The sequence below is a fragment of the Triticum aestivum genome, chromosome 3B (genome assembly GCF_018294505.1).
Source record: "Triticum aestivum cultivar Chinese Spring chromosome 3B, IWGSC CS RefSeq v2.1, whole genome shotgun sequence".
In the NCBI taxonomy this organism is placed as follows: Eukaryota; Viridiplantae; Streptophyta; class Magnoliopsida; order Poales; family Poaceae; genus Triticum; species Triticum aestivum.
The window spans coordinates 593,514,995-593,527,838 of NC_057801.1; the positions used below are offsets into that span (position 1 = coordinate 593,514,995).

General features: G+C 46.0%; 2 protein-coding genes across 2 annotated transcripts; one reads left to right on the forward strand and one right to left on the reverse strand.

Moving 5' to 3' along the window:
* Nucleotides 1-5,624: 5,624 nt before the first annotated feature.
* On the reverse strand, nt 5,625-9,139 carry LOC123071133 (ribonuclease III domain-containing protein RNC1, chloroplastic). Its single transcript, XM_044494628.1, has 5 exons — nt 8,315-9,139; nt 7,018-7,222; nt 6,738-6,938; nt 6,445-6,531; nt 5,625-6,352 (listed from the first exon to the last, which is right to left on the reverse strand). The coding sequence occupies exons 1-5, from the start codon at nt 9,085-9,087 to the stop codon at nt 6,035-6,037; spliced, it is 1,584 nt and encodes a 527-aa protein (XP_044350563.1). The 5' UTR covers nt 9,088-9,139; the 3' UTR covers nt 5,625-6,034.
* Nucleotides 9,140-9,406: 267 nt separating this feature from the next.
* On the forward strand, nt 9,407-12,261 carry LOC123071134 (uncharacterized; the record flags this gene model as incomplete). Its single annotated transcript, XM_044494629.1, is given in 3 exon segments — nt 9,407-9,778; nt 11,424-11,548; nt 11,646-12,261. Coding segments are annotated over 3 exon segments (681 nt in total). The 3' UTR covers nt 11,850-12,261.
* Nucleotides 12,262-12,844: the final 583 nt, after the last annotated feature.

Here is a 12,844-nt window from a genome sequence, read left to right on the forward strand (position 1 = left end):
CAATGCTCACTATTCATCCAGAGGCAGCATCGATCGACTTCAGTTAGCAGCAGTAGCAAAGGAATCGCTCGATCGCTCGGGTTCAGTAACGCGTAGCCTGCAGTGCAATCGCTCGGGTTCAGTTAGGCGACGCCTCGCTCGGGTTCAGTTAGAGCCCAACGCCTTGCACACACGCGCATACATGTACGAGAGAAACACGCATCGCTCAGCCCCCGACCACTCACCATAATCGGGAACTCGCCGAAATTTTCCTCGCCCTCGCTTATACCATGGTTTTTTCCGTCATGGACGGCCCAAAGAATGTCATGCAGTTGCGTCTCCGGCCCACCCAGGACGAAAAGCCCATTTTATGTCATGATTTTTTGTCATAGAAGTAGGAGCCCACCACATCTATGATGATACCGGGTTTTGTCACAATTATCGTCATAGAAGTGTCATAAGTATGACAGAAAATTTTCGTTCGGCCCAAAATGTCATGGATGTGTCTTTTTTTGTAGTGGATACCACTTGTAGGATCGAAAGTATGTCTAGAGGGGGGGTGATCCAGCCCCAACTGGCTCGATCGATCGGGGTCCTGTTCATCCAAAGGCAATGCCACGGGGTCCTGTTCATCCACCCCCACCGGTCACTGTTCATCCAAGCCCCCCCCCCGCAACACTCACTATTCATCCAAATCTCCCTACAATGCTCACTGTTCGTCCAGAGGTAGCATCGATCGGCTTTAGTTAGCAGCAGTAGCAAAGGAATCGCTCGATCGCTCGGGTTCAGTAACACGTAGCCTGTAATGCAATTGCTCGGGTTCAGTTAGAGCCCAACGCCTCGCTCGGGTTCAGTTAGAGCCAACGCCTCGCACACACACGCATGCGTGTATGAGATAAACACGCATCGCTCGGCCCTCGACCACCCACCGTAATCGGGAATCGCCGAAATTTTCCTCGCCCTCGCTTCTACCACGGCTTTTTCCGTCATGGACGGCCCAAAGAATGTCATGCAGCTGCGTCTCCGGCCGCCCAGGACGAAAACCCCATTTTCTGTCATGATTTTTTGTCATAGAAGTAGGAGCCCACCACATCTATGATGATTCCGGGTTTTGTCACAATTATCGTCATAGAAGTGTCATAAGTATGACAGTAATTTTTTTCGTTCGGCCCAAAATGTCATGGATGTGTCTTTTTTTTGTAGTGGATACCACTTGTAGGATCGAAAGTATGTCTAGAGGAGGGGTGATTAGACTACTTGGCCAATTAATAACCTAGCCTTTTCCCAATTTTAAGTCTTGGCAGATTTTAGCAACTTTACACAAGTCAAGCAATCAACCTACACATGCAATTCTAAGAGTATAATAGCGGAATGTAAAACATTGCACATGAAGGTAAAGGGAGGAGTTTGAGTAAGCAAACACAATTGGAGACACGGAGATTTTTGGCGTGGTTTCGATAGGTGGTGTTATCGTACATCCACGTTGATGGAGACTTCAACCCACGAAGGGTAACGGCTGCGTGAGTCCACGGAGGGCTCCACCCATGAAGGGTCCACGAAGAAGCAACCTTGTCTATTCCACCATGGCCATCGCCCACGAAGGACTTGCCTCGCTAGGGTAGATCTTCATGAAGTAGGCGATCTCCTTACCCGTACAAACTCCTTGGTTCAACTCCACAATCTTGGCGGAGGCTCCCAAGTGACACCTAACCAATCTAGGAGACACCACCCTCCAAAAGGTAATAGATGGTGTGCTGATGATGAACTCCTTGCTCTTGTGCTTCAAATGATAGTCTCCACAACACTCAACTCTCTCTCATAGGATTGGATTAGGTGGAAAGATGATTTGAGTGGAAAGCAACTTGGGGAAGGCTAGAGATCAAGATTTATGTGGTTGGAATGGAATATCTTGACCTCAACACATGAGTAGGTGGTTCTCTCTCAGAAAATGAATGTTGGAAGTGTAGGCACGTTCTGATGGCTTTCTCCTCGAATGAAGAGAGGGTGGAGGGGGTATATATAGCCTCCACACAAAAACTAACCATTACACACAATTTACCAAACTCGGTGAGACCGAATCATGAAACTCAGTCAGACTGATTTAGTTCATAATGTGACCATTAGGCATTTTGGTGGGACCGACATGTCAACTCGGTGGGACCGATTTCTTTAGGGTTAGGGCATAACATAGTCTCAGTGAGACCGATTACACAAACTCGGTGGGACCGACTTTGGTACTAAGCTAACCAGAGAGTTGGTCAGGCAAACTCGGCGGGACCGATTCACTCATCTCGGTGAGACCGAAACGTTACGAAGGGGAAACAGAGAGTTTGCATTGCGAACTCAGTGGGACCGATCGCTCATCTCGGTTAGACCGAAACGTTACTAAGGGGAAACAGAGAGTTTGCATTGCGAACTCAGTGGGACCGATCGCTCATCTCGGTTAGACCGAAACGTTACAAAGGGAAACATATAGTTTTCAATCCCATCTCGGTGAGACCGAGATCCCTATCGGTGAGACCGAAGTGACTAGGGTTTCTGGCAGTGGTTGTGTCAAATGAATTCGGTGGCGCCGGATAGATCAAATCGGTGGGGCCGAGTTTGACTTTTAGTTTGGAACATATGTGGATATGAGAAAGTGGTTGAGGGTTTTTGGAGCACATCACTAAGCATATTGAGCAAGCAAGCCATTAAGCAACACCTCATCCCCTTTTAGTATTGGCTTTTCCTATGGATTCAATGTGATCTTGGATCACTAAAAGTAAAATGTAGAGTCTTGAGCTTTAGAGCTTGAGCCAATCCTTTGTCCTTAGCATTTTGAGGGGTCCACATTCCTAATCCATGTCATGCCAATCATTGAACTTTCCTGAAATATTCATCTTGAAATAGCATTAGTTCAATGAGCTATATGTTGTTAATAATTACCAAAACCACCCAGGGATAGTTGCACTTTCAATAAGCCTTGCAAGCAATGTGACTAATGAGTTAGTTATGAGATGAAGCATTATGGAACAAGTAAACATACTTGCCGGTAACGAGATTGAACTAGGTATGATGATACCAACGACCGAATCTCGGGCAAGTGACATACCGATGACAAAGGGAACAATGTATGTTGTTCTACATTTTGACCGATAAAGATCTTCGTAGAATATGTAGGAGCCAATATGAGCATCCATTTCCGCTATTGGTTATTGATCGGAGATGTGTCTCGATCATGTCTACATAGTTCTCGAACCCGTAGGGTCCACACGCTTAACGTTCGATGACGATTTGTATTAAGAGTTATGTGCTTTTTATGACCGAAATTTGTTCGGAGTCCCGGATGAGATCACAGACATGACGAGGAGTCTCAAAATGGTTGAGACATAAAGAATTATATATTGGACGATGTTATTTAGACACTAGAAGAGTTCCGAGAGGTACCGGGAAAAAATGGAGTGCCGAAGGGGTTAGTGGACCCCCCCCCAGGGAAGCAATGGGCCATCATGGGCCATAGGGGAGAGAGAGGACAACCCACAAGGGGGTGCCCCCCCCATGGGGAGTCCGAATAGGACTAGGGGAGGGGGCGTGGCCCCCCTTTCCCTCTTCCGCTCCCTACCCCTTCCTTCTTCCCCCTTCCACCAAAGGGAATCCTACTAGGACTTGGAGTCCTAGTAGGACTCCTCTCTCTTGGCGCGCCCTATAGGGGCCGGCCGGCCTCCCCCTCTCCTCCTTTATATACGGGGGCGGGGGGCACCCCAAAGACATACCAAGATTTCTCTTAGCCGCGTGTGGTGCCCCCTTCCATAGTTTATTCCTCCGGTCATAGCGTCGTAGTGCTTAGGCGAAGCCCTGCGCGGATCACATCATCAACATCGTCACCATGCTGTCGTGCTGTCGGAACTCTCCCTCGACCCTCTACTGGATCAAGAGTTCGAGGGATGTCATCGAGCTGAACGTGTGCTGAACATGGAGGTGCCATACGTTCGGTACTTGGATCGGTTGGATCGTGAAGACGTTCGACTACATCAACCGCGTTAACTAACGCTTCCGCTTTCGATCTAAGAGGGTACGTGGACACACTCTCCCTCTCTCATTGCTATGCATCTCCTAGATAGATCATGCGTGATCGTAGGATTTTTTTTGAAATTGCATGCTACGTTCCCCGACACCTATTCCTCGGGATTGCAGACAGACCATCAACAACAAACAAAAGAAAGAATGGGGAGAGTGGATCACCTTGCCGCAGCCCACGCGATGGTGCAAATGAATCCTAGCTTTTGCATCATTTGCTTCAAAAAGTTCCAGTCTACCCTATCATACGCCTTTTATAGGCACAAAAACTCTTTGATGGATCTTTTTCCTGTTTAATGTAATGTGTACATTCAAAAGCAACCAGGGCATTATCCGTAATCATTCTGCCAGAAATAAAAGCACTCTGCTCAGGGGAGATGATATCATCCAATAGAGGATGTAATCTATTCACATGGCACTTAGAGACCACCTTGTAAATAACATTGCAGAGACTAATAGGACGGAAATCAAAGACCTTTTTTGGATTCGTGATTTTGGGGATAAGCACAATAGAGGTCTCATTAACTCCATCAAGCATCTCATCTACACTGAAAAATTCTTTTACTGCCCTGATAATTCCATCTTTCAGAGTGTCCCAATTTCGTTGAAAAAATCTTGCAGGAAAACCATCAGGCCCAAGAGCCTTTAAAGGGCTAATTTGGAATAGAGCATCTGAAATTTCCTGGTCAGAGAAATCTATACAAAGTTTTTGCATTGTCATCACTTGATATAACTGAATGAACCAAGTCCAGAACAGGATTAGGGTCAAGGCTAGGATCGACAGCAAAAATATTCTTGAAATAAAAGGATACTAAATATTCTTTTTTCAAAACTGGCTGAACATTTGCTGGTGTGAACAATCCCATTTGCGGAGCATGGCATCAGCATTTTTTTTAGAAGTGTGTTTAGACTAAGAAAAAAAGAAAATTTTCATCTTTTTCTAAAAAAAAGAAGAAGCAATTTTTCATCTCGCCCAGAAGAATTAGCGTTTCTGTGAACGAGATAAAATAAAGCTGAGTTGTGGTCCAGTATCAAACTGTAGAGACGCCACATTGTGGAAATCCAATTCGGCTCTTCGGAGCATATGGTCCTGCCCACCATTTTTTTTTTTTGCAAATGTCAAAGAAATAGTAAAAAAAATAGATGTGTTCTTTGTCACACCAAAATGCTACCTACAATTTTTTGGGAGGAAAGGTTAAGTATTTTGATCTGCACAAAAAAAAACCAAGTCAAACGACAAATGTTATACTTATTTTTATTTTTTTCAACAATGAAGTTTCGCCTGAAAAATGTTAAGCATGCTTGTTACACTAACAAAAGCATCTACAAAAAAAATAGAAATTTTAATTTTCATTTACTATTTATTTTGAATTTACTGTTCATTAGGGAGCATATGCACCCCAGAGCCAAAACTGCCCTCCCGCCACATTGCCTCTTATATGATGTCCATGGGTGAGTGGACACGAATAAAATCAGAGCTTGAATAAGGATAGCTAGCAGCAAACAAGTTCCACAAGATAAACTTATGCACCCAGTGAGCGACTTCGATTGTACTGTGTTAAAAAAATAAATAAACTTATGCACCCATATGACAAATGACATTGCATTCACATTTTCGGCTACAACATTACAAAGCATGTTTCTCACGGATAACTCTATATCTTCCTGCTGCTGCAGCAGCAGCTGTTTTTGTTTCTGCTCAAATTGGAATTTACAGTCAACTCTCAAAACTGTAAAACTACGGCGTTCAATTTTAATCATCTCTAATACAGCTGCCTATCTCTAGTACGCAAGACAAGAGGTTACAAGAGCTGTGGGGGTCCAGAAGAGGCTGGACGGGCAGTGCTTGCTTTAATCCACCGTCCGGCTTTGGGCTCAGGCTTCGAAACAGCGCGATCTGATCCGCGCTAGGATTTTGATGATGCTGCATTTTTCCTTCAAGCGCTGGCAATCTCGCCGGTCATCAGTTCAGCACAAACCGACACAGAGCATATCCTCCTCATACAGCTTTCGGCTGGACCTGCTCAAAGTCAAACACCTCGAACATCAAGCGCCGCACATCAGGTTTGCCGTAGACGCAGTACGAGAGCCCATGTATCGCTTGCTGGACGGCAGTCGTGGAAGGATTTCTCAGCCGGCGGTTGTGTTCGAATCTGTCCTGTACAGTCTCCCCGTATATAATGTAGTGGTGAAGGTGCTTGTCCCGCAGGTACCGCCCGCAATACTTGTTCATCAGCAACCTCCTATGCTTCTCTGACAGCCACCTGCCAGGCGCGTCGAGATGCTTCATGAGCAGCCTTTCTGCCAATACTAGATCCTGATCATAAGGAAGTTCAGACCTTGAGTATGACTATTGATCAAATGGAGAGTGGTCAGATGCTGAAAAAGGTCACAAGATAGGCAACAAACCTGAATCTTCTGGCCAACATATTCCAGACGCTCAAAACAAAATCTTGGATGCTCAAACTTGTACTTTGAGGGATGCATGAAGCACAGCTGCAGTAAAAAACCAATACAGATAATGTTGATTTATGTGCAGACAATAATGAAATATATCAACAGTTTGAGTTGCTGGACAACTAGGAGGCAGATATGAAAAGACAAGCAAATAATGCACCACAAAACATGTTTTGCATGCAGAGAAACAAGTAAACATTAGTAAGGAAGACCGTAATGAGAAAAGACTAGTGGTGTCAAAATACCTGGAGGCCAAGTCCAAGTTCTATATTCCTTGCTTCTGTAATTTCTGGAATTTTATCATTCGCCGGCAAGGGATATCCTAGGATGTTCATGACTTTGGGTCTATTATCAAAATCCCAAATGTTCCCTCTGAAACGATGCATGCCTGGTGGCACACATGCCCGGAAAAGCCTAGGATGAGCAAAAAGAGCATCCGCTGGTGGCTGCAGTGCACGCAACAGTTAACTAGGTAAGAAGAAGCGACAGTGAAGATTTGGGACAAACGGTAGGAAGGGTCAATACCCGGTAGGCAGCAACATCTTGCCATGCGAGTTGTCTCTTTTCAAACTCCACTGAAACATAATCAACGTCTTCTAGTTGACGCCGCAGTTTTGGCTGACAGCTCTCTTCTTCAGGGTCCATCCCGAACGCCTCAAAGAGAACACGATAGACTTCAGGCATTCCAAAGCACAGATATATAGCTCCAAATAATGCCCAGAACACAGCCCTGAAGCACAAACATAAAGTTTAATGAAGACTATCTCATATATGTATTCCAAATTGCCAGTTAACAGTACAAATAGCTCTAAAAAATCAAATAATCAAGAGAAAACTCTCCAAATGAGTTAGTATTATCATGAATTTATGAAGTTAGGTTATGTGCTCCATATTCTTATGCAAAGAAAATTTCCACGGCAGGTTAGCTAGCACATAAAAGGGACACACAGCAGTACACAATAAAGGAGATTGAAGAATGCAATTCAGTACAAGTGTACAAAATCTAACAGGATTATGTAGGGGCAACTTGACTATTAACAAGGCTGTAGAACATCTAACAACGGATACAACTTCACTGAGAAAGCCACAAAACATGCATTGATACATATAACATTGGACTAAAGAGTGGCCACAAATAGGCTAACAATATTTACTTTTACCATTGATGTTATGCCAGCACATGCAAGTTTACCAAATATGTTGAATGTGTCAAGAAGATAACGAATAGTTAAATGGAACCCTACCAAACTACTCCTAGCACCAAATCACCCATACATTTCCATAAAATGGAACTACCACAGAAGAGTAAGTACATAATGCAGATCAAGCTCATGCAAAAAAACATTGATTGATATCTAACCAACAGGCTGACGTTTAGGTATTAAACAGGTATCCAGCTATCGTAATTACTGATGCTAACTAGATGTACCATGTTAATTGCAAATGTGCCATGGACGATTCCATTTTTTCACTCGGAACACACTGGTGACTGATTGGTTGTATTATCCTAATGCATGACCCAGACTGGAATTTAATCTCTACAATTCAAAGTCGCACATTTTCAGTTAATAATCAAAGACTTACTTAGTGGGCACATTTAGGTGTTAAATTCGTAGGCAGCTATCTTCGTTACTGAATTTATAAGGTGCTAACTAGATGTATACTATGCTAATTGCAAATGTGCCATGGATGATTTCACTCTTACACTCTGAACAGAATGGTGACTGATTGCTCGCATTGTCCTAATGCATGATCCCAGGCCAGAATTATACCTCTACTACAATTCAAATGGCACATTTCCAGTCAGTAACCAAAGACTTACTTCGTGGGCGGTTCCCTGTCCTTGCGTATCATCTTATCCAAATCGTCGTAAGGAAACACCAAATTATGCAGGCTCGCCGCCTTGATCCATTTGGGCAGCATCTTCTTCCCGATGAGCGCGAACACCCGCTCCCGCATTGGGCCAGGGGACTCCCTGGGGTACCTCTGCAGGAAGAACTCGCAGAAGGCGAGCTCCAGCACGAACTGGCCCAGGAACCACAGCCTGGAGTGGCCGTTCCGCACGTGGCGCGTCCGCGTGCGCTCGGAGGAGGGGTCCAGGTGCTGGAAGGCGAGGTAGAGGAGGACGTCGAAGTGGACCGCGGGGCAGTCGTCGCCCTCGCCGAGCGTCTCTGAGGGGGCGAGCGGATAGCCGAGCGCCTGCTTGGCCTCGAGGAGGTACTCGTCCATCCAGGTGCGGTCGGCGGCGGAGAGCGGCGACGAGGGGAGGCAGGAGGAGAGCAGCGGGAGCGACTTGAGCGACAGCTGCGGGCTGTTGAGGAACCGCTGGGTGAGGCGCTCGTCGTCGAGCGGCGGCTTGAGGATGAACCGCCGCGGCGGGTGCTTCTTCTTGGGCGAGACGGCCTTCTTCCGCTGCGCGAGCTCCCGGAGGAGCCGGCTCGGGCTGTTCGCCGGCTCGGAGGGGGAGGCCTGCGGGGGCGGAGGGGTCTGGTCGGCCGCCACGGAGAGCACGCGGACCCGGCGCCGCGTGGCGTGGAGGTGGAGGGGGAGGGGCGAGAAGGTGAGCGCCTGGAACGCCATGGCGGGCGGTGCCATGGTGGTGGCCGCTGGGTTTTGCGGGCTTGGGTCGGGGTCTGGAGGAAGGGGGAGGAAAGGAAGAAGAGGATAAGCGTGGAACGATAGGAAGATGACCCATCTTGAGCCGTCCGTTTCGCGTTGGATGGCTCAGATCTGCCGGATCCGGACCGAATGTGAGGAAATATCTTCGGATATCTTCTATCCGCCTTCGAAATGACATGGCAACCCACGTGAGGCAGTGACAGTTCGCCGGCTCCGTCTCGAGAGAAAAGGTGAAGTCTCCGCCGCCGATCCCTCGCCGGCAGTCCGGCAGTCGGGGCGCCACCAGCTCACCACGGGCCTGCGCGCCGCCCGCCCATGGCGAACCCGAGGAGGGCCATCGCGCTGCAAATCAACACCCAGACCCCGCCATTCCCCGCCGCCGCCGCCGCGCCCTCGTCCTCCTCGCTGCCCTCGTCGCTCCTCCACTTCCTGAAGCGCCCGGCGTCCTTCCCCTTCCTGCTCTCCCTCTTCGTCCTCCTCACCTGGATCTCCCTCCACTTCCACCAACCCACCCCCTCCGCCTCCCTTCAGCGTCCCACCGTCGTCCACGACCCTCAGGCCAACCTCGTCCGCTACCCCGCCGCCCTCCATCCCACCCCCATCGCCGCCGACGAACGCGGATGGCTACTCGACCCTGTCGCCGCAGCCCGCGAGGCCGGCCTCCCTGGTGAGCTCCCCCTTTGCCTCGCGAATTCTACGTTTTCAGTTGTGTTCTCTATTGTTAGCTCGCTGCAATAAGTTGTTTTAATAAAAGAGTTGGAATGTGGCAGGGATGATATGGTAGATTAGACTGTGTCATCAATTGCAGAAGTGAGGCCTGCCTAGTTCATATTTGTAGTAGATACTCCAACTCTTGCTCAATCTAAAGTTTATAGTGAGAAGAAGAACAAAGTGATGTTCTGAACAAGTCACTGGTGGAAGTGCGGCATGAACACGTTGTTGTAACACCTTCCGGAGCGGCACTTGGCTTGCACCTTACAAAATAATCTTGTTGCCTCAGTTGCAGTCTTTGTTGGAGATTGTTAAGCTGGGTGTGCTATATGAACCAGTATAGGCACCTGTATTGAGCTGGGCATGTACCACTTCCGTTGACAGCCTTGTTTGTTTGAGTCCAATACAAGGTACCTCTGTGTTCGTCCCTTAACATATGGCCCAAATAGCAAACTGTGACCACTGAGATGTTTGGGTGGTTGGGTCGTTCCACTTGCTTTCCATCTACACATATTAGACAGATAGATGGGTGGCTTTCTTTGACAAGCAACCAATGAACAAGACTTGTATTCAGAATTGTCAGTTCCATCTATCTATTTATTTGTTTTCGTCCCTATTTATCATACTGATATGTATCCTTACGGCCGAAAGGAGAAAAAGGTAGCAAAAGAGAACATTTGCAACATAGGGGTAGCAACGTTGATTTTTAGCTAACCAAGTTGGAGAATATTCTGCTACACAAATATTTCCCTTCTTTTGTACTTTATTTACCTTTGTTGGTTCTATCAATAGATGCCCATCTTACTAGGAAACAAGAGGACTTTACATGCATCACTACTGTTTTCCCACTACTTACTACTCCCTCCATCCCAAAATAAGTGTCTCAAACTTAGTAGTTACTACTGTGTTGAACTTGAGACTTCTGTTGAGTGTATGGTTGCTAACCAGAAGGAATTTGCTCTATGGTCCGGTTGCTACTGTGTTGAACTTGAGACTTCTGTTGAGTGTATGGTTGGTAGCCAGAAGAAATTTGCTCTATGGTCCAGTTGCTACCATGTTGAACTTGAGGCTGTTCATCGCAGTGTTTTGTTGCAACTTCGTTTTGTTCAACTTGACTCTAAATTCGTGTCGACATGCTCAAAATATAGTATTATTCAGATGTTGTAGTCCATGAGTGTCTCTACTCTCTATTGATGATGTTCTACAGATTTGTGTAGACGTTGAAAATCTCTACAGGTCTTCTACATTTGAGGTGAAAATTAAGCACGGATTACTAGTCTACAACATATGGGACCTTGTCATTGTATGAAGCACGTCCAGTTCTCTTCACCCAAATGAAATTTCAATCACCTTTCACTTCGTAGCTGCAGAACTCCAAGCATTTTTTTTCTTGGGGTTATTCTGGAACAATATGTACATGAGAAGTTGTAAATACAGAAACATCAATCCACCCTTTTTTTTGTGGAATGGTATATTTGCCTGGATGTGATTGCCTTGAATTTTGTTCTACAGCTTAGGGAGGACTGATGTGAATAGAGCATAGGCTGTTTTTTCAGGTATCTCGACTAGAGATTAATTATATAATGTTCAATTTGTGGCAGATGGGGCGTTGGTCTGTCTTTCGCTACACGTAGGACTGATCCAGCCAGGTGGTTTGCGTGGCAACCATCGTCACCATACATGCAATGAAACATTTGTCATCTGGGGCGCAAAAACAAAATTCAGGGTAATGATATTTTCTTCTTCATTCATTCATTCAGTCCCTGATAATCACATGATTCTAGTGTTGAACTGTTGATTGGTTGTTGTTTCATGATCAACAGTTAGAAAATCCTGATGTAAAAGATAAAGGATACGGAGAAGCCATAATTGCTGCCGACGAGGTTGCCATCGTCGCAAGTGCAAGATCAACTGCACACGCATTGATCAATATGGATGTGCGACCGACCTTCTTCTTGGGATGTCAAGATACACCAATAAACCCCAACAGTTCAAATACTGACTACAAGGTCTGGAAAGATCTCTGACGTTCACATTGCTCCTATGGTCTGACTGTGAGCAATCTTTCAAAGGCTAATATGATATGATGCGTCGAAACTGAGTAGCATCAAGCCTTCAGAATTCACCTCGGTGAGGATTTTAAGGTAGATGCTTGTGTATAGTTGAGGTGACACTTCCAGTTGGCTCTCCTCATTATTTTGTCTGTTTTTTCTTTTTCTTTTTTTGGTGACAAGGGGTTATTCTTGTTACTATTTGTTTTTTCTCTTCTCTTCTGCATATAGTCACTGGTCATGTACCCCTTTGTTCAAGTTAGAAACAGACCTACATTCTTTGCCTCAATATTCTCAGGAAAATTTCTTTCTCTGTATGTGCAGCATACGTCTGCCGAGGTGCTGAGCTGTTAACTGACAGATCACAGATGCCTCTTTATATTGACAAGTTGCTGAGCTGTGTGCTGTTGAGTACTCCCTCCGTCCGAAAATACTTGTCATCAAAATGGATAAAAGGAGACATATCTAGAACTAAAATACGTCTAGATGCATCCTCTTTTATCCATTTTGATGACAAGTATTTCCGGACGGAGGGAGTAGTAATTTGCAGAGGCTGTTTCATGCCTCCTTGTATTGCCGAATTGCAAAATCAGAAATACCTCTTTGTGCGGACGAATTGCAAAATCATTCCTGATTCTTCACTATACTTCACTTGGTGAAACAGGGCCACGTATCCAGGACACGTTGATGTGCTCTCGAGCTTGGTCTGTGACCTGTGCATTGCTTTGGCTTACACCTCTCTGCTCTCTTCTCTACTGCTAGCCATGAACATCATCGATGGGCAAGTCGGGTTCGTTCTCCTACACGGTTCTTGCGTGCCACGGATTTGTGTGACGACATGTGGCGATATCCATTGACGATACATGCAGCAAGATGAGATGAGATATTTTAACCCAGATGATATACAACTTCATCCAAAAAGATAGTGATATCACACAGCTCGACAAGTGTCGCGAGGAGAATATGCATAC

Bases quoted from the DNA above. Each gene is read 5' to 3' on its own strand.
- LOC123071133 (XM_044494628.1), bottom strand. From the start codon at position 9,087: ATGGCACCGCCCGCCATGGCGTTCCAGGCGCTCACCTTCTCGCCCCTC. The intron at 6,939-7,017 runs GTATTGACCCTT...CGTGCACTGCAG, and splicing joins AAGATGTTGCTGCCTACCGG to CCACCAGCGGATGCTCTTTT. The intron at 6,532-6,737 runs GTATTTTGACAC...TTTTTACTGCAG, and splicing joins AACTTGGACTTGGCCTCCAG to CTGTGCTTCATGCATCCCTC.